Source organism: Danio rerio, chromosome 7 (genome assembly GCF_052040795.2).
Source record: "Danio rerio strain M-AB ecotype USA chromosome 7, GRCz13ab, whole genome shotgun sequence".
Taxonomy (NCBI): Eukaryota; Metazoa; Chordata; class Actinopteri; order Cypriniformes; family Danionidae; genus Danio; species Danio rerio.
Genome location: NC_141027.1, coordinates 34,431,180 through 34,451,103, shown reverse-complemented (window position 1 = coordinate 34,451,103; position 19,924 = coordinate 34,431,180). Strand labels below are relative to the sequence as shown.

Sequence of the window (19,924 nt, the reverse complement as noted above, 5' to 3'; positions counted from 1 at the left end):
ATAATACCTATGTTAGAAAAAATCTTTGTTGATATGAACTCGACCAATGGGAGTGTTGTGTGTTACATATACTGTATTGTGCCTTGGAAAATGCAACATGCCCCAAAGACCTTAACAAGTTTGTTATAGTTTATGAACCACAACAATGGTTTATGAATGGTTTATGAACCATTTATGTATCTTTTGTCTCATTTCAAACATTCAAAAAATGTATTTCTCTGCAGTTTCTTTGCCAGTGTAAAAGATCTTTGGTTGAGCGTATATACGCAAACAGAAAATAGCAATAAATACATATTTGGGAATTTCACGTTATCTCTGTGAAAAGCTGAAAATGTCAAACAAATTATCTCAAAAGAAGGCGACCTAGAGTGCTGTGTTAATTTATGCATCCTTAAACTCCTCATTTATAATCTTAGTTCAGTGGTGGGGAACCTGTAGCTCACAAGCAACATAGTGCTCTTTTATCGAAAATATGTGGCTCTTCAGCTTTCTCCCTTCAATAATATTTTGCGGTTTAAAAAAACTTTCAAAAATTTCCTATTGAAAATAAATATATATAAATAAATCAATGGCTCTTTAAAAATATTAATTAGCTAAAAAATCAGAAATGGCTCTTTGCTTAAAGGTTCCTGACCCCTGCTCTTAGTCGTTGAGGTTATCTTCAGCAAGTAAAAACTTTAATGGCAGACGGCTACTTCTCACTCAGGGCTGTTTATGCTAATGAGGGAGAGATTGTCGCTAATGGGCGGGCCTATTTTTGAGCTGTGATGGAAATATGCTTAAACATACTTTTTATTGTTGTATTATTATTATTATTTTTTTACAACTCTGGACCTGCTGAAGAAGAGTGATACGGATTCCCTGGCGAGCTCTGAACCTCCTGCTCTGACCAGAAGCACCAGCCAGGACTCAGAGGCCAGCACAGTGGTAGGGCACGGCCATTATAGAGAATATAACCACCTCATAACTTTAACAGGCTGATTCTCATAGCTGTGTTCAATATGTATTTATTTCTATCTTGCATTCTAGTCATGTACTTTCTATTTCAGCTTATAGATAGTTCACTCAAATAATTATTTCAGTCATCGTTTAGTTGCCTTCTTTATGCTATAATTATTAATTATTTTGTTTGCTGTACAGTATAGACCACAAATTGAGATTTTATGAAGAAAAGTCTCACTACAGATACTAGAATTCAGCTTAAAGTATTATGTAAAGGTCCGGTGAAGTGCTTTGAAAATTCTGATATTTTTATTAAATTTTTGACGTAATTTTAACTGAAACATAAATAGAGGGTGGGACATAGATTACCCCTCCCCTTTTTAAAAAACAGCCAATAGCGTTTTATTTTGATCACAGCTCCGCCAGTGAGAGTGGTTAAGCTCAAGAGCACCAATTGAACAACAAATGAGAAACATCTTGAAGGGGCAGGGCATGTCAGATACTAGAGAACATTTGATTGGTCAAGATTTGATGATAAACTGAAGTGTAAGATCACATGAAAATAAATTGTTGATTAATTTAGATGGAAGTGATAAAAGGAGCACATTAGCTTACAGTAGATATCCTTAAAAATAAAAACAATTTTACTAAAAGCTAAAAAAAACATATTTTCATTTCATGGGACCTTTAAATGCTTAACTAGATTAATTAGATTAACTAGGCAGGTCAGGTTAATTGAGCAAGTCATTGGACAACAGTGGTTTATTCTGTAGCCAAGTTGGCCAATAATATTTAGCATAGCTTTATTTTTTTTACTTTAAAATATTTGTTTTGTATTGCAGACAAACTAAAAGAAAAATGACTTTCTCCGGAAGAAAATAAAAGAAGTACTGTAATAATCCCTTGCTCTGTTAAACATCACTTATTTGAAAAATAATTAAAAGGGTTAATAAATGTGTCTTTAACTATATTGTCTGTGTTTTATGTTGTTTATGATTTGTTTGTTTTTTTGTAATAAATTGTTTAACAATGACATGTCAGCAATGGGTTTTTACAATTTCTGTTACTGTGTAAAAGAGTTTAGCTATATTTACAAGCTGCTTCACAGATCATGCAGATTTTAGCATTTCTGATTCTTGTTTTGTGGTGAAGTACCTTATTTAATCAGTCACACAATTCCTGTCGTTTGCTGTACTGTTGCTGATCTCTGCTCTTGAATGTGTAGGTAAGTAACAGCTCAGGTGAGACGCTCGGTGCAGACAGTGACCTGAGCAGCACTGCTGGAGATGGCCTGACAGGAAGACATGGTCAGCATCTCAACCTGTCCCGTGGCACACTGTCTGACAGTGAGATTGAGACCAACCCTGCAACCAGCTCAGTGTTTGTGAGTATCTCTCCAACATCTGTATCCACAGGCTTCATTACTGCATCTTAACATCTTTCACTGTTTTCATACTGCATGCATCATATAACAAAATATTACATCTAAAACACTCAAAAATGTTTTTTTATAAATAAAAAACAGGAGTAAATATATATATATATATATATATATATATATATATATATATATGTGTGTGTGTGTGTGTGTGTGTGTGTGTGTGTGTGTGTGTATATATATATATATATGTGTGTGTGTGTGTGTGTGTGTGTGTGTGTGTGTGTGTGTGTGTGTGTGTGTGTGTGTGTGTGTGTGTATATTTGCATATATACATTTTTTTAAGCTGATAAAATTTGCTTTATTTTTATTGAGGCTGATTTTTTATCGGGTAACTATTCAGTTTAAATAACAATCGCACCAGTTACTACTGCCAATTATTAATATATTAGAAGTTTATTAGCACTTATAAAGTAGGATCTCTACTTAACATCTCTACATCTCTAATCCCACCCAATACCTAAACCCAACTACTATCTTATTAACTATCAATAAGCAGCTTAGTTGTAGTTTATTAAGCTTTAAGTTTTAATTGTTGTTGGTTTCTTAATAGTTTGAATTGTACATTTAAATAAAGGGTGACCATTTTTTGTGTTCCTTTAAATGATTCTACTTCAAATGTTAATTTACAGTTTTTAGCCTACAGTTATACGTCTCTCTCTCTGAAATATGTTGATTTATGGTGATGTAAAGGCTTGTCAGAAAATGGCCACTGTTATAGTTTTTTTTTTAATGGAAGACTAAAAGTGTCAGCGTCTCCTTGCTGCTTTGTGACTTGCAAGATGTTATGGTAAAAGACTATATAATGATGTTTTGATAAAAATATAAAAGATACATTTAAATGTTCAAATTTAAGCTGAAATTGGAACTATTGAAGGATTAAATTAATATTTTAAATAATTCAATTAATTTATTTTATGCTTGATCATGTAGGGCAAGACACACAAGCTGAAGCCAGGAGTGAAGGAGCCTGTTGGTGTTAATAAAGCAGCACCTGCTCCACCCGTTGAGGATGTTAGCATGAGGATCTATCTGTGTGAGGGGCTTCTGGGTAAGAATATATCCTCCTCTTTAATCCCATCAGCGGTCCTCTCCTTTTATTCATTTTATTTTGTTCTTGCTTTCTTTATTTTTTTCTTCTTTCATGTCCATTCTCCTAACTGATTTAGTAATCAACTTATTGTCAACTCAATAATGATTATTAACAATGTGGTGCTTTCAAAAATGGCCTCTGTTGGCTTTCCTTTATTTTAATCTTTAAAATATGTAATACTGTCCTCACAGAGTACTCTTTTAGAGCTGTCTTTTTTCAAATGATGGCATCAGATAATTCAGCATATCATGCTTGAGCACTACAAAGTCCTCTGTTAATTTGCTCATTAACTCTAAATGTGTTCTTGTTTTAACCAGTGTTGATGACTTATTGGTTTGCAAATCTCTGACAGCTTAAAGCTTTGCTTCTAACGCTCTCTTTCTAACACTTTTTGTGCCTTCTGCTCTGCGGCTACCTCCTTTCCCCTCTTCTCTCCTTTTTTTACTTCCATTTAATGCCACAAAGGCCGGGATAAAAGCTCAGTTTGGGACCAGTTGGAGGATGCTGCAATGGAAACCTTTTCTCTGAGTATGGCTGAACTCTGACCTTTGACGTTTGAGATTTGTGTGTCTATTTATGGAAATGTGGAGTCGTAGTAGTAGACTCCACACGCTATGCTATGATTGTGTGTTTAAGTCTTAGATGGAGCATATAGATTGTGTTGCTGTTTTTTCCCCACAAGAAATTCGATTATTTGATTTGATTATTGAATATTTGATTATTTATTATTTGTGTTTGTGCGCATGTTACTGTTTGCATGAACTTATGGTCAATTTATGGTGTTATTATATTAAATATAATAAGTGAAGTAAAATAAAGAAACCAGATGGGTCTGATAAATCACTTTTACTTTCCAGTTCAGTGTGTTCAGTGTGTTGCGACAAAACAGTTTGAGAGAATGCAAATGCTGAAACAATAAGCAGATGTATGTAGGCGTGTGTTAATGCTGTGTTAAAATTAATTTCATACGGTTTGATAGCACCTTTATTAAAGCATGCTGTGCAGTCGCTTTGTATGGAAGCCTGTGGCTTAAAAAAGGTAATTGCAACTTTATATCTCTGACTTTTTTTTCTTACAGAAGAAACTGAGAGTATAGGATTGGAAAGTACATTAAATTCTAGTACAAAGTCAAAAGTGTATCAAAAAACTAAATTTTTTTTACAGCTTTACATTTTGCTAATCTCAGAATTTTAAGATGTCATAAAGCAATACCTTTTTCTGTCTTGCAATTTCATGTTTATAGTCTATAAAGTTCAGTTGCAAGATGTAAAATAACAGTTCTAAGAAGTCTGAATTGTAAAATTATTTTTGCAGGAGGAAGGAAAGTTAGGATTGAAAGATAAAAATCTGTGTTTACCTTTTTTATTTCATGGCTGAAACAAGCTTCCATAGCATTTGGGTGCCTGAGGTTTCTTTGTTAATTCATTTTATAAAGGGTGCTTACTGTAATACTCTACATATTGTCATTGTCTATTCTGGCATGTTAAACTGAAGTGCCGTTTTCCTCAAGTAAAGAGTGTAAACGTGTGTATGTGTAGGTAAAGAGCGCTCAACTCTGTGGGATCAGATGCAGTTCTGGGAGGACGCCTTCCTGGATGCCGTAATGCTGGAACGGGAAGGAATGGGAATGGATCAGGGACCACAAGAAATGATTGACAGGTTTGTGTGTGTGTTGTTAAGTGCCTGCAGGAGTTATCATGCAGCAACGAAAGCAACAAATAACCACGAAATGGAAAAAGCCCAACATGAAATTGATCATTCATAATTGTCTGCTTTCAAAAGTTTGCATACCTTGATGATAGCGTACTAAGCGTATTACAGAGTTCATACTTACAAATTACAGCCATCTGAAAATGTTGAAACATTTTCCATATGTTCTGTTCTTCAGGAAAGTAGTGGAGTGTTTTTAACCAGCCTTGAGCTATAAGCTTTTTGGTCATGCTAGGGTTTAGATGTAAACTGTGATGCTCTGTTTTGATTAGTCTGTCCAAATACGACTGTGCTGTTTTATTTTCTCTCAGGTATCTTTCTCTGGGAGATCATGACCGCAAGAGACTGGAGGATGATGAGGACAGACTGCTGGCCACGCTTCTGCACAATATGATTGCTTACATGCTTATGATGAAGGTATCAACAAGCACAGTTTCATTTCTTCACATATGTTTAAATAAATATTGAGATTTTTATATAAACTACTATGTTAAAGTCTGGGGTCAGCATTGATTTGATCAGAAATTTCAGTGATGTTTTTAAAATTGTTCCTACACTCACCGGCCACTTTATTAGGTACACCTTATTAGTACCGGGTTCGACCCCATTTAGCCCTCAGAACTGCTTTAATCCTTCGTAGATTCAACAGAGAATTGGAAATGCTCCTCAGAAACTTAGGTCCTTATTGACATGATACCATCATGCAGTGGCTGCAGATTTGTCGACTGCACATCCATGATGCAAATCTCCCGTTCCACCACACCCCAAAGGTGCTCTATTGATTGAGATCTGGTGACGGTGGAGGCCAAATTCTGACCCTACCATCCGAATGTTGCAGCGACTGCCATGCATTGGATATTTTCTATTTGTCGAATCGCTGTGCGTAAATCCTAGAGATGGTTGAGTGTGAAAATCCCCGTAGATCAGCAGTTTCTGAAACTTCTAAAAAACAATTATGCCTCGTTCAAAGTCACTTAAATCACCTTTCTTTCTATTCTGATGCTCGAATTAAACTGCAGCAGATATCCACATGCCTAAATGCAGTGAGTTGCTGCCATGTGATTGGCTGATTACAAATTTGCGATGATGGGCAGTTGGACAGGTGTACCTAATAAAGTGGCCGGTTAGTGTATATCAAGCAAATGCTGTTTATTTGAACTATTTTTAACATTGGTAATAATATGAAATGTTTTTGGACATTTTTCTTACCCATTAATAAATTGCATTGTAAAATGTATTAAAACCGTTAATTTAAATATGTATTTTTAATGTAGCATTGGGTATCATAAGAGATTTTTACTTTTTATTATTGCGCTGAATTTAATTTTAATAATATATAATAATAAAAATAATAATGTTTCTTTTGGAACTGAATACTGGAGTGATAGAGTAAGATTTTTTATTGCAGACATTAACAGCATTTTAACATTTATTATTAATATTAATACTAATATAATACCAATAATAACTATTGTTGAATTGATGAATTCAAACACATTAAAAATTATACTGACGCGAAACTTTTAAATATGTAACTGTTCAATATATTTCAGTAAACTATAACTATAACTGTTACCATTTTTTCTAGGTCGGTAAAAACGACATCAGGAAGAAAGTACGTCGTCTTATGGGCAAATCCCACATTGGCCTCACTCACAGTCAGGAGATCAATGAAGTCCTGGATCGCCTCGCACATTTAGTAAGAACTTAATAAAGAAGTAGTCAAACCCATTCTGATGAAATAATGAGTGTTTGACAGATCCATGTGGTTTGTTTCAGAGCGGTCGGGAGCTTTCTATCAGGCCGAGTGGCAGCAGGCATATTAAAAAACAGACATTTGTTGTGCATGCTGGGACAGATACAACTGGTGACATATTCTTCATGGAGGTACGAGTTTTACATTTCGTTTTTTATTCTTTTGATCTGTTCTAAATAAAGCATATACTAACTGAGGACTGGGTTCTGTTTTTTTTCTTGTGTGTGTTTAGGTGTGTGATGATTGCATCGTCTTGCGCAGTAATATTGGCACAGTCTATGAGCGCTGGTGGTATGAGAAGCTCATAAATATGACTTACTGTCCCAAAACTAAAGTGTTGTGTCTGTGGAGGAGAAACGGCCAGGAGACGCAGCTAAACAAGTTTTACACTAAGAAGGTAAGATGCAGTCATAATGGAGTACAGATGTACACTGAGGATACTGGAACAATACAATATAAATCAACTGAGACTTGAGAGTGAAGTTAATAATCAGTTACCATACTTAATTGTCTCTTGCTGTGTGTTTTTGTTTGTGTGAAGTGTCGGGAATTGTACTACTGTGTTAAAGACAGCATGGAGCGTGCTGCTGCTCGACAACAAAGCATCAAACCAGGTACATTGTGGGTCTTCGTACGCTTTGTACGCTTAGGTTGGGAGATTAATCAAAGGAGATTTTCATGGACATTTTGTCTGTAAAGCTGGTTCTAGTAAACCTCTGGTAAGTGCGCTTAGATGGAGCAGAGCTTACTACACAAACACAGCTGTAGTCTGTCTGACAAAAATCACTTTGGAAATTGTGACATCGAGATATAATCATTATGTGATAATGACATATGTTTGTGTCGCTTGTCAGTGAAAATAACTGTTCCAGAATGTTCCAGAATCTCTGTATAACTTCAGTCGAGTGTTTGAAATAAATCATTATGTTAGATTATCCCATAAACATGATTATTAGTCATGCGAAATCAATGAAAGCAGTTCAAACTTTTGTTTGTAATACAATACATTGGGCATTTCCTGGGTGTCTCCTTTGTCTGTGTTTAGTGTTTTAGCCCAAGACTACCCTCTGGCCTCCGGAGGAGATTTACTTCTGATCACACCATGCTTCCCTGACAAGATGTGCATGACAATTGCAGATTTGCTCAAATGTGTTTACGTTTTCATTTTCGATTAATCTCCCTGCCCTACTTTCAAATATTTGGAGTTTTAGAATTTTTGAGTTGGATGTTTGTCAATAATTTCCATAAACAAAATTATTCTTACTCACCCAAACCATTTAATTTTATTGCTTAAATTTAGGTAAACTAGACCACATTTATCAATAATGACAATAATAAAAGTAATGTAACTTACCTGAATTTGCCCTTTTTAGTATTTGTGCTGGCCAAAGTGGTCTCTTGAGGTGGCATTGGCACAATACTTGCCATTCACAATCCCAATAAGTTTAACGGAACCAAGAAAATATGAGCAAGTTATGAAGGTTTAAAGGGTTAGTTCACACAAAATTGAAAATATGATCATCATGTACTCACCATTCACTTGTTTGAGTTTTGTTTTTCATAAAAAGATATTTTGAGGAAGTTTAAAAACCGTTAGCCATTGATTTCTATAATATTTTGTTTTTTTTCTACTATGGATGTCTGTGGTTACTGGTTTCCAACATTCCCTTTAAGTATCCCTTTAAGATGTTTAATTGACAAAATTATTGAAAAATAATTGAAAAAATAAGCATTTACATTTGCAAACAGACAAAAAGTATACATTGAGTACAATAAAGTTATGAGTGATTAATATTTAATTGACTCATTTGTTTTTTGGGCTTTGGGCTGTTTTCGTCTACAAACATGTTTCCTTGCGTTATCACAAATGAAACCACTGAAATGTGGAGTGCATACAAGTTTTACCCTCGCCAAGAACAACAGCATAATACTCTTTAAAAAAACTACATCAACATGACATCAATATGTTTGAATAAAGGATAAAGTATGCATTTTCCTTGGCTGGGCAACTATTTTGGCAACTACTCTACTATAATTTTCTCAATGAAATAATTGTTTTTCCAAAACAAGTCTAAAACAAGTTCTCTCCTTCCCATGTGCAGGTCCAGAGCTTGGAGGCGAGTTTCCGGTTCAGGACATGAAGACAGGGGAGGGTGGTCTCCTCCAAGTCACACTGGAAGGCATCAACCTCAAATTTATGCACAGCCAGGTAGGAGGTGTTGCCTTTCTCATAGCCATGACAAAGTGCTTGCCAAATTCAACACCACCATTCCTGTCATTCTCAATCCATCCAATCCCCTGTTTCTCTTTTCTGCCACTTCTCGTCTGTATTCATCTCACCATATCTCCATGTCTCCTTTCCTTCCTCTTACTCTTTCTTTCTACCCGTGCCTTAAACTTCCTCTGAGAATCTTTTGGAACATCTTACAAAGAAATAAGAAGCTAACCTAAGACTTAAAGGCATTATCAGATCTAAAACGAATATTTGAATTTAAGCCTGACTTAATCTGTTGTTCCTGAAGAATCTCTGAGAGGAGTTGCTGTTTTCTTTTTTTTATTGTTGTTGTTGTCGTCGTTTGGCTTTATTTGCTGGATGTTTGTTTTTTGGGTTGCATAATCACGAGCAGAGATTTACTTTTTCAAATGTCAGAACATTCCACCCGCTGTGTGTGTTAGTATGACGTGTTAATGGTCACAGCGCCCAGCTCTGGTCCTTAAGGTTTGTGAATGTTGGTGTGATGTCGGTTTATTGTGGTGTGCCAGAGGTAAGATGTAGAACCTTGTGCAAAACATACTCCAAGCAGTACAAATTACATTGTTGGGGAGAGTTAAAAGGATATTTTTGCAAACATTTTAACAATGTTAATGGGCTTTAATGATAAAGAAAATATCAAAATGCTGTTAATTTACTTACCTTCAGGCCATTTAAGGTGGAGGTGATTTTGTTTTTCTGTAGAGTTCAGATGTGTGCTCAAATGTACTGATAGCATTGACTTGCATTTTAAAAATCACCAATGACATCACTCTCAGCTTAAAATCTTCTTTATTGCATCTTCTTTAACATCTTAGCTGGCCTGGGGGAAATACATTAGCAGCAAATTTTATTTTTATTTATTTTTATTTTTATTTTTATCCTTATTATCAAGTATGATTAAATAGGCTTAAAATGAGGTCTAATAGATAATGAGGTACTGGTTCTAATATAAGCTACTTTACATAAGTCAGTTTTTGGTCTATATGTTTGTGTATTTATTAGTTTGGGTTTATTGGACTATTTTGCTAATTCGCTGTTTATAAAGCTCAAATGTAAAGACATTTCAAAGAGGAGGGAATTGTACACACAAAAAAGCTTGTGTTCATTTCAACTGAAAATATCCCATTAGTAAGCTACTACAAGGACAGAAGAATTAGTTACACTATACTATTAGTAACAGTACTTCTAGTAACACTGATTCTATAGAAGAGACTTAAACAGGCCATTTATTTTTGTTCTAACTCACCCTTCATCTTAGCTCATGGAATTCTGGTGCTCTAATGACCAAAAAATATATATTTTAAACATTTACACCTGTCCTGATTTTCTAACCCTTACAGTTTCTCATTCCAAATCTGTATGGAGCATGAAAGAAGATATTTTGAAAATTGTTGTCGCTTCCCATTGATTTCCAATGTGTCTTTATCCATTCAGTGGAAGTCAGTGTGAACCAAAAAGTGTTTTGCAGAATAAAAAACTTCACACAGGTTTGGAAAGACATTGTGTGTGTGTGTGTGTGTGTGTGTGTGAGTAAACCCTGAATTTTCAAATTTAAAGCTATTAAAATATCATAATATCATTTCACATATCAAAACATACATTTTCTATGTAACATACAATGAAATGTGTCCTGTTTAAAAAAAAAATCTGAGCAAAATAGTGTTAATATCATACATTATTTTCATTATTTGCTGATGAAAACAATTAACAGTAGTTTTAAAAAAGAAATCTTATCAGGCATATTTAGAAAAAACATTTGATGAAATTAAAGTCTATTTAATTCTAATTTCAAACAATATAATTTAGCATTTTGCTTTAAACATTTACCTATTAAATAAATTTTTACCCATTTGACCTCAAGGCATTTTTCAATTATTTAAAATATATATTTAGTGTTTTAGTATTTATATTTTAGTTCCTAAAATATTACTTTTCTTTACACATTTGAATAAATACAGAATATGTATGTTTTATATATGTACTCTCAATATTTCATCCATATTTTGACATTTTATTTTCAGGAAAAGCTATTTGAAACATTAAAGCAGTCACATTTACTTGCATTTAATATGCATGTAAAATCACCTTTGTACATTTTATTCAATGTGGACATTAAAATGTGATCGCTCATCCTTGACCTATAAACAGGTATAAATACATTATAGGTGCATTTCTGGGGTTATTAGTTGATTACTTGAATGCTAAGAAGAGGTCAGGGTTGTTGAAATGTGCAGATCATCCACGTAGTGTAGCTGTGTGTGTTGTAATGGTTTGGCTGTAGGCATGTGTGAGGGAGCTGGTCTTCATTGCTGGTGGAGGAGGCATGGAGGGGTAATGGGGTGGGAACAACATCGGGACTTCAAAACTAACATTACCATAATGGCAGACATTAGCAGTTAATGCAACAAAGCCTTTGTTCTTTCTGGAAGGAATCAGCAGTTGGAGTTTTAATACCGTAAGGGTGGGTTCGTAGCACCAGAGGGTGTTTTGTGCTCTTTTTGTCCAATAATAATCCAAACCGTTTCTCTCCCATGCTCTCTCCCCCTGCAAGGAGCGGAAGGTACACACAACCTCTGCAGTCTTTGCTTTTTAGCGTACCATTTTCATTTACTTTCTCCTTTCTTTTACCTTGTTTTGTAGCTTTTCTGGCAGACGTCACTCTTGTGTGATTTTTATTTCCATTTAATGTCTTTTGTATTATTTTCTCTCTCTCTCTTTGTTTCTCTTTTGTGTCTCTATTTTTTTTTCGTCTGATAATGGAATTTTCCATGGATGTCTTTGCATGGGCCCTTATTTCAGCACATCAGAGGATCAATGCCATGATTTTGTTCCCACTTTTTGGTGCAAATGGTAACAGCTGCGGATTCATATTAGTGTTTCAGAAACACATCTGTTATACAAGTCTCCAGTGCCTCAAGAAGACGTCATTTTGAGAACCGTAAAATTAAGATGTTAATAAAAGTGAGGATCTCTTTTATGACTTGCGGTGTTGACTTGTTGATTAACTTGGTATAATTCTGCCAAAAAATATGCAAAAATAGGAAATCTGGGGTTATTTTTACTCTAAAGAATATGAGGGTCTGTAATGAGTTGCACATTCTTTCATGAAACTTTCATGGCTCTCCATTTGCGTCACCGGCCCATGTAATCCTGTCAACATGGAAACTTCTCTTTCCGTGCAGTCATTTTTTTATTTCCTTATTTTTTTAGTTCTGATAGCTTTTCAACAGCTTGCTTATCATGTTCTTTCTTCGTTTTCTCCCTAGTTTACAGTTACTAACTGTCCAGATTCTCATCTCTTCAGAAAAAAAAAAACTTTATTTCTTTCCCACAAGTGTGTGATTGAGTTGGTAACAGTGTGTCCTCTTGTTGTTTTTTTTGTTTGTTTTTGTTTGTTTTTAGGTTTTCATAGAGCTGAATCACATTAAAAAGTGCAATACAGTGAAAGGAGTCTTTGTCCTGGAGGAGTTTGGTAATTACCCCCATTTTGATTCTAGGCCTGTACGCGACACAGCAGTAACTCAGTCACATGCAGAGCAAAGCAGAGGAGTTAACCACGTTCAGCACTGTTAGATGTGTTCGTTTCAATTATTGTATGAGCTTCAAGAGCAGGACGCAAATCTGGCAGCTGCACTATCAATGCAGTTTAAGGATGGGATGTTCTTTAGAATGTAAATCCTAAAAATAGCCTATCAGGGCTCAGTTTGAGGGCATATTCTTTATCGAGTGTTGATTGTCAATCATTAAATTATTTTAATTTACATGTAACTACATATAGTGATGCACACAATACCAGAACCATCTCTGTAAGTGCCCAGTGATTTTCAATTTATAACAGTCAATATTGCAGACTTAATTGTGCTTGTGGGTTTTCTCCACTTTTGTTAATGCCATCATCTAACTCTTGCTAACTCCTTATTCATATTTACAAACTCAATGTGATTTTAGAAACCTAATAACATTATTGAGTACAATGAATTAGAATTTATATGTGCATACTCTGCATAATAATAATGGTTCTGATGGTGGAAAAGATCCTCAGATTTGAGAACTGTTTAAATTCTTGAGTCAGATCAGCTCAGTTTTAGATGGCGGTTGTTTTCTCAGATGCATCATTTAGAAAAGGAAGCACTTTCTTTAATAATACATCGTTCTTTTGATCATCACATAATGTTCACAATTGTATTTGGACTGCTTTGGATTTAGTGAAAATCATCAAAAATCACATAATGAAAATCAAACTAAAGTAAATAAGTAACATTTATAATAGTCATTAAATAAATAAATAAGAAATTGTGATTATTTTAAGTGTATTTAAAGGTTATTTTCAAACACTTTTGCAACACCAAACAAAGTCAGCATTATTTATTTACATCAAACTCTGCACACATTCATAAACTGATACAAAATATAAGCCATCAATGCACACTTAAAAAAAAAGCAACCTCACAAATTCTTAGGTAAAATTCAAAAAATGTGCTACTTTCTAAAAGGGGTAGTTCACCCAAAAATAATATTGACCTCATCATTAATTCTGTGCCTCAGATACTTTTAAACTTGCTTTCATCTACTGTACACAAAAGAACATATTTAGAAGAATGCTGGTGCTGGCACCTGTTGACATTCATAGTAGTGAAAAAAGCATTACTATGGAAGTCAATGGTTGCCAGCAACCAGCATTTTGCATAAAATCTTCTCTTATGTTCAACAGATCAAAAAGAAACTCAAATAGGTTTTGGACAAATGAAGAATGAGTAAATGATGGCAGACTTTTCATTTTTGTGTGAATTATCTCTTTAATATAAAAACAAGCAGGCTGAATTGAGCCACAAACTTCACAAAAGCAATTTAATATCCATGTTTATGATTCTTAATTCAAATCTAAACTGGTCAATATGACCCAAAACAATGCAATACATCGTAGCCTTCATAGAGATTCAATACAATAGAAGTCTTCATAGAATTTACACTATAACTACGCCTGGTACGGAATATTAAGCTGATTGTTTTGTAGATAAATCGACTGTGCAGAGGAAGCTGTCGTGAAATCTCTACTGTAGTCCTATAGGGTCAGCTCTGGACTGGGTTAGTGCTGTGTCTTTGTGCTTCCTTTTTGTAATCCGCCCCTCATCTTTGCTGCTATGAAAACCTTCATTCTCCAGCAGGTAAAGTGCTGTCACCTTTATCTTTTCTTCTTCTTCTTCTTCTTTTCTTGAACCTGTCCTCCTCATTTACCTCTCCATCTGTCACCATCTGTCATGACTCCTCTAATGGCTGTGGACTGCTCATCTGCACTGCACTGCCTTGATGTCAGCCATCGCTTTTCTTAAACTCCAGTTCATACACTCATTCATGCCTGTATTAAAAGTCATTCCATGAGTGATGGAAAACCCAGCAGACCCCGGATTTCCTTCCAGCTTCGACTTGCAATGATATTCCTTCTCTTACTTAATATCTCTCTCTCTCTCTCTCTCTCTCTCTCTCTCTCTCTCTCTCTCTCTCTCTCTCTCTAAATATATACATATATATATATATATATATATATATATATATATATATATATATATATATATATATATTTCTCTCTTTCTCTATTGCTCTGATTTTTCCATCTATATAACTATTATCCCTCAGCACACTTGGTGTAAATCTTCTTTTTTTCCTCTCTCTTTCTCTCTCTCTGGCTTTCTTTTTCCTCCTTAAGCCTGCCTCGATTGCTCATTGCATAAGAGTTTCTCTCATTCTTTTGGAAAAAGTTTACTGATGATAAATCCTGTTCAGTCATATGAGCTCTTCTCTTCTGTGGAAAGATTCAGTGCTCTGTAGCTCTGTCTGAAATGTGGCTGGGTCAGCTACAGATATTAATATTCATTTTCATGGGCCGTACAGTACTGTATGTATGAGTTCCCCTCTTTCTCTTTTTCTGCTCCCCCTCCTGCCCTTGAATATTTGTATTTGTCATTCCACTGCTGTTGAACTTTGTTTATTTTGTGTCTTCACTGGGATTTGCAGTTCCTGAAACTAAAGAAGTGGTGATCCATAAGTACAAGACTCCTATGGTAAGATTTCAGTATTCATATAGTACTGTATATAGTACACTGTAAAAAAATAAGAAGACCTGTACGTTCCAGTTTTCTTTAATGAGTTTCTTTCTTCTGTTGAACGCTAAACAAGACATTTGGATATGTTCATTTAGCAGATGCTTTTATCCAAAGTGACTTACAAGTGGGGATAAAAGGAGCCCTTCAAGTCATCAGAGTTGCAGTATATAACTAGTATAAAAAGTCCCAGTTTGATTATTTTTATTAATTCTTTTGAGCATTTGGAGAGGAGAGGGACTGTCTCTTCCTGAAGACATTCTGAAGTATATTATGGGTGAAAGCAACCATTGACAATCGTAGAAGGAACACAAAATACTATTAAAGTTAGGGCTGCAAAAAAATTCTCACAGTATTTTCTTTAATATTTTTTCTTCAGTAGAAAGTCTTATTTGTTTTATTTCAGCTAGAATAAAAGTAGTTTTTTAATTAAAAAAAACCTTTTATGGTTAATATTATTAGCCCCCTTAAGCAATAATTGTTTTCTCGATTTCTACAGAATTAACAGAATGCCTAGCTACCCTAACTTGCATAATTAACCTGATTAACTTAGTTCAGCCTTTAAATGCCACTTTAAAGGGCACCGAAAATCATCTTTTTGAAGCTGTTTGAACAGAACTGTGTACTGTGTGCACAGTCATATTGGGATGATATAAACACAATGTCTCTTTTTTTTTATTTCCTGATGTTAAAATAGGTTTCAAATTTCTCCCATTTTTGAGGCCGGCCACATTGTGACTTAGGAGTGCAGTTTCCCTGCCCACCGAATTGATTGACTACCATGTATTAACATGTCTCTGTAGTAACATGTATAATCATATCCACTAGACAGGACGTGCACAAAGCAGCTAGCATTAAAAGATCTGTTTGGCTCTCTGTGATCATCCGTCATCATCACATGTGATCAAGAATGAGTTATACAAGTTTAAATTGTTTTTAAAGCAGTGCATGTTTGTAATGAATTACAGCAAATTTTATCGTCTTTAGCACAACAGCAGCATGTCAGTACAACGATAAAAGAAGACGCTTCAATTTAGTTTTTTTTTGTGGACGTTAAATTTGGTTTATTTTGTACATTAACATAACGAATATCCATACAGCAGTGGATATTAATGCATATCCTGTCACATTTGCCTTGCAAAATGTGTGCGTGTCTGTGTGTGCGCGCATGAACTCAGTAAGGGCATTGTGTGTGACTCAATATTGCAGAAAGGTTTGAATTAACTCCACAACAAATACATCCAATAATCATTGGTAAAGTTCTTACTGTAATATTTCTCACAAACATTACGTGACATCTCTTTTCTTCATGCCTGTCCATTTATCGGATGCAGCTGAGAGCGGAGATTTAGGCACACTCAGACAGGCACGTGGGAACAGTGGGCAGGGAGAAACTAGCATTAAAGGCACAGACAACAAAAATATCTACATTTTGTTTAGAGCAGAAAATCCCAATATTCTAAAAGGTATAATAAATAATTTGATGGGTGTTTTGAGCTTAAACTTTACAGACACAATCTGGAGACACAAAAGACTTATTGTAAATCTTGAAAAGGGTAAAATATGTTTCCTTTAAGCTGAATACTAGTATCTTGAAAAATGTCTAGTCAAATATTATTTACTGTCATCATGGGAAAGATAAAATAAATCAGTTATTAGAAATGAGTTATTAAAACTATTATGTTGAAAAATGTGTTGAAAAAGATCTTTCTGTTTAACAGATATTGGGGAAAAATATACAGGGGGGCTAATAATTCAGACTTCAACTGTACATTGCAATATGAATATAATTTCACTGGATGACTTGAACAGCTCTGTTTGTAAATATGTCATTCGTTTAGATAGATCAAGATGCTCACTACTTTTTTTATGCAGTGTGTTTAAATAAATTAGAATAAATTACAAGCATATATAAATACAATAGAGCAAAGATGAAAGCAAAATTAAACGTTATGGTCTTCTAGGTTATTCAGTTACAGAAATTCATCAATCAAGCATAAAATAACATGGTCCTCATTGTATAAGTTATTTCAAAATAATAATATTGAACAATTTTTTTGTCTTTTAATCTTTATTAAATAATCTAATCCTGCCATATGACTATTGCGGATACACACATTGTGATATCAATGCTTAAACAATACATTGTGCAGCCCTAATTGAAGTGGATAGCTGTTTTTCCAAAATTCTTCTGAATATCTGACTGTGTGTTTAGCAGAAGAAAGAAACTCAATTTGGAACAAGTAGAGGATGAGTAAATTACAAAAAAATGTATATTTTGGGGTGGACTTAAGGCAAGTCAGGTTTATTTATATAGCACATTTCAGACACAATGGTAATTCAAAGTGCTTTACATAAACAGAAATAAAAGAAACAAGAAAATAAGAATGATTGAAATAATTAAAATTATGATTAAAAAAGAATAAAATGTGATTAAATAAATAAATTATATTGAATCTACTTTACCCAGCTCTATAACATACTACAGAACAGATTTATTTTAGGTGTAAATACTCCTGTGAACTCTTCTGTCTCTACCAGGCACATCAGATCTGTTACTCGGTGCTCTGCCTCTTCTCCTACATGGCGGCGGTCAAGGGGAAAGAGTCAGAGGGCAAACCCAAGATGCTGTCCCCTCGTCCACTAGCGAGCTAGCACACTTCTCTCCAACGTTTACGTCAGCCCTTGCAATACACTCCTGCCGAGCTCCATGTAGATGTATTTGCATTTCAACACATTTGTTGTCGAATAAATGACCCGTCTAAATAATATATCCAGTCCTGTACCTAATGTTAATATTCCACTCCACGGACACAAAATGCTGGCATTTCATTCTCACAATACGGACCAACCAGAATAAGACATTGACGTCCTAAACGAACACTTTTATTTATTGCAATGGGAGTTGCATGCAGGCCTCATGCGCAGCTCTTGTGAGTTGGCACTGGCATGCAGAAACCAGGCGAACCCCCTCTGATATCAGGCTGTGTATTTAATATTTATGTGCTGAGTCGTACTGTAAATTGCAGTCTGTTCTGTCTGTGGTGGGTGAAATGTTCGAGTCTTTACGATCTATCGCTGCCACGTACGAGGGGTCTTCGACGGAGCAGCCGTCCTATTGGTAAATGTCCCGTTGGCCCTCCTCCACCTGCTGTAAGTGTATCTCTTTAGCTCTGCCACGTGACGCTCAAAATACTGTACTAGTTCTGCTGTAAAGTTCCCTGTCTGTGAACTGCTGTGTGAAATTGCATGTCACTTGAGAAAAAAAGAAATCAATATTTAAAAATAAGGATGAAATCTGTACATCTCTGTAAAAGCAAACAAATGCTGAAGAAGCATTGAAAGTGTTTATGGAAAACTGTAGTTTTTTTTTTTTTTTTTTTTTTAGATGTGCAATACTATCGATAGTGGGTATCATGAACAAGTCCAGTGTCCTCAGAGTTCATCCACTGTTCATGAGAGGAAAGCGGCTCAGGCATCGCTATATCATGTTTTCTGTTTGTTTGTTTGTTGGTTATAATGACAGAGCAATGAAAAAGCCACTTGGAGATTTTTTTTGACTAGTGATGGGAAAATCGTGTCCAAAATGTCCTGTCTGAAGTGTCCTCTTCCTGCTGATGTGTGTCTGTGTGTGTTTGTGTGTCTTAGAAACACAGATGGCAAGAGAGTGTGTGTCTGTTCTCAGATCATCTCTTCTTGACAACTAGATCGGGCAGTGCAGCTGTCACATTTACATATTTTAATATTGTTCTTTTATGTTTTTGCTCACATTTTTAATCATTTCGCATCTGTTTTGCGTGTCCATTCAGTTCAGTTGTTGTTTGTGGACTGTAAATGGACTTGAAAAGCCCACTCACTATTGGTTTGGATATGTAAATAGCACAAAAACCGAGTCCAAGTCTGCTGAAACGAATGTTTGGACAGTGGATCGGGTCTGTTGACTAAAAGTGTGCGTGCGTGTTTGTGTGTGTGAGAGAGAGATACAGTTGCACATTATTTGGGCTTTCATTTTAGTCTGTGTATTGTTTAGAACAAGAGGGAAAGAAAAAAAAAAGAGACATGGATGTAAATATTTCAGCATTTAAAAATATTTATAGAACCTGTACAGCTTTGGCAATATGAAAATAAAATATGTCCAACCCAGCTGTCTGGCTGTTGGTGATCTTATTGTGTGAAATGCAATTATTATACAGCGGTCATTTATTAACTTTGGATATTTTCATGCTGGCATTGATTTCATGCTCATTTGCGGTCCAAAATGATGCGGAACCATCACATTTTTCCAACTCGCTGCCGCCTCCTTTAGAGCCCATTGGAGAGTGCCACAGGGCTGTTACCAGATTTGTGGTAACCTTTTCCACGGTTGGGTCCTTGTGGATTTGTTGTAGAGCAATATTATAGAGCAATGTTGAATGGTTTTTCCATTGGCAATGGGCAACAATATTGTATCTGAATCCATTTACCCGGTCTCTCCTGATTGCCCATTGACTGCATCAAGTTGCCCTCTTTATTGTCACATTTTATAGTTTTAAGGCGCAATAACAATAAATGACGATACTAAAGGAGAAAATACTAAATTATATGTAGTTAATACTTTGTAGAAAAGCCTTTTTTTTTTTGGTAATGACAGCTT

General features: G+C 35.1%; 1 protein-coding gene across 50 annotated transcripts in view; it reads left to right on the top strand.

Moving 5' to 3' along the window:
• Window positions 1-19,434, top strand: part of madd (MAP-kinase activating death domain) — an 89,514-nt gene extending 70,080 nt beyond the window's left edge. For 9 of the 50 annotated variants that reach the window (XM_087261433.1, XM_087261408.1, XM_087261404.1 and 6 more), the window contains 14 exons: window positions 844-924; window positions 2,168-2,326; window positions 3,314-3,431; window positions 3,939-4,001; window positions 5,012-5,132; window positions 5,495-5,600; window positions 6,772-6,882; window positions 6,963-7,070; window positions 7,172-7,336; window positions 7,481-7,553; window positions 9,042-9,148; window positions 12,596-12,665; window positions 15,206-15,252; window positions 17,833-19,434. In XM_087261433.1, coding sequence (XP_087117559.1) covers window positions 844-924; window positions 2,168-2,326; window positions 3,314-3,431; window positions 3,939-4,001; window positions 5,012-5,132; window positions 5,495-5,600; window positions 6,772-6,882; window positions 6,963-7,070; window positions 7,172-7,336; window positions 7,481-7,553; window positions 9,042-9,148; window positions 12,596-12,665; window positions 15,206-15,252; window positions 17,833-17,946 — 1,443 coding nt within the window. In that variant the 3' untranslated portion in view covers window positions 17,947-19,434. Of the gene's footprint in view, window positions 1-843; window positions 928-2,167; window positions 2,327-3,313; window positions 3,432-3,938; window positions 4,002-5,011; window positions 5,133-5,494; window positions 5,601-6,771; window positions 6,883-6,962; window positions 7,071-7,171; window positions 7,337-7,480; window positions 7,554-9,041; window positions 9,149-12,595; window positions 12,666-15,205; window positions 15,253-17,832 lie in introns of all 50 variants that reach the window. The other 41 variants (XM_087261431.1, XM_087261407.1, XM_087261403.1 and 38 more) reach the window with 7 other exon arrangements.
• Window positions 19,435-19,924: the final 490 nt, after the last annotated feature.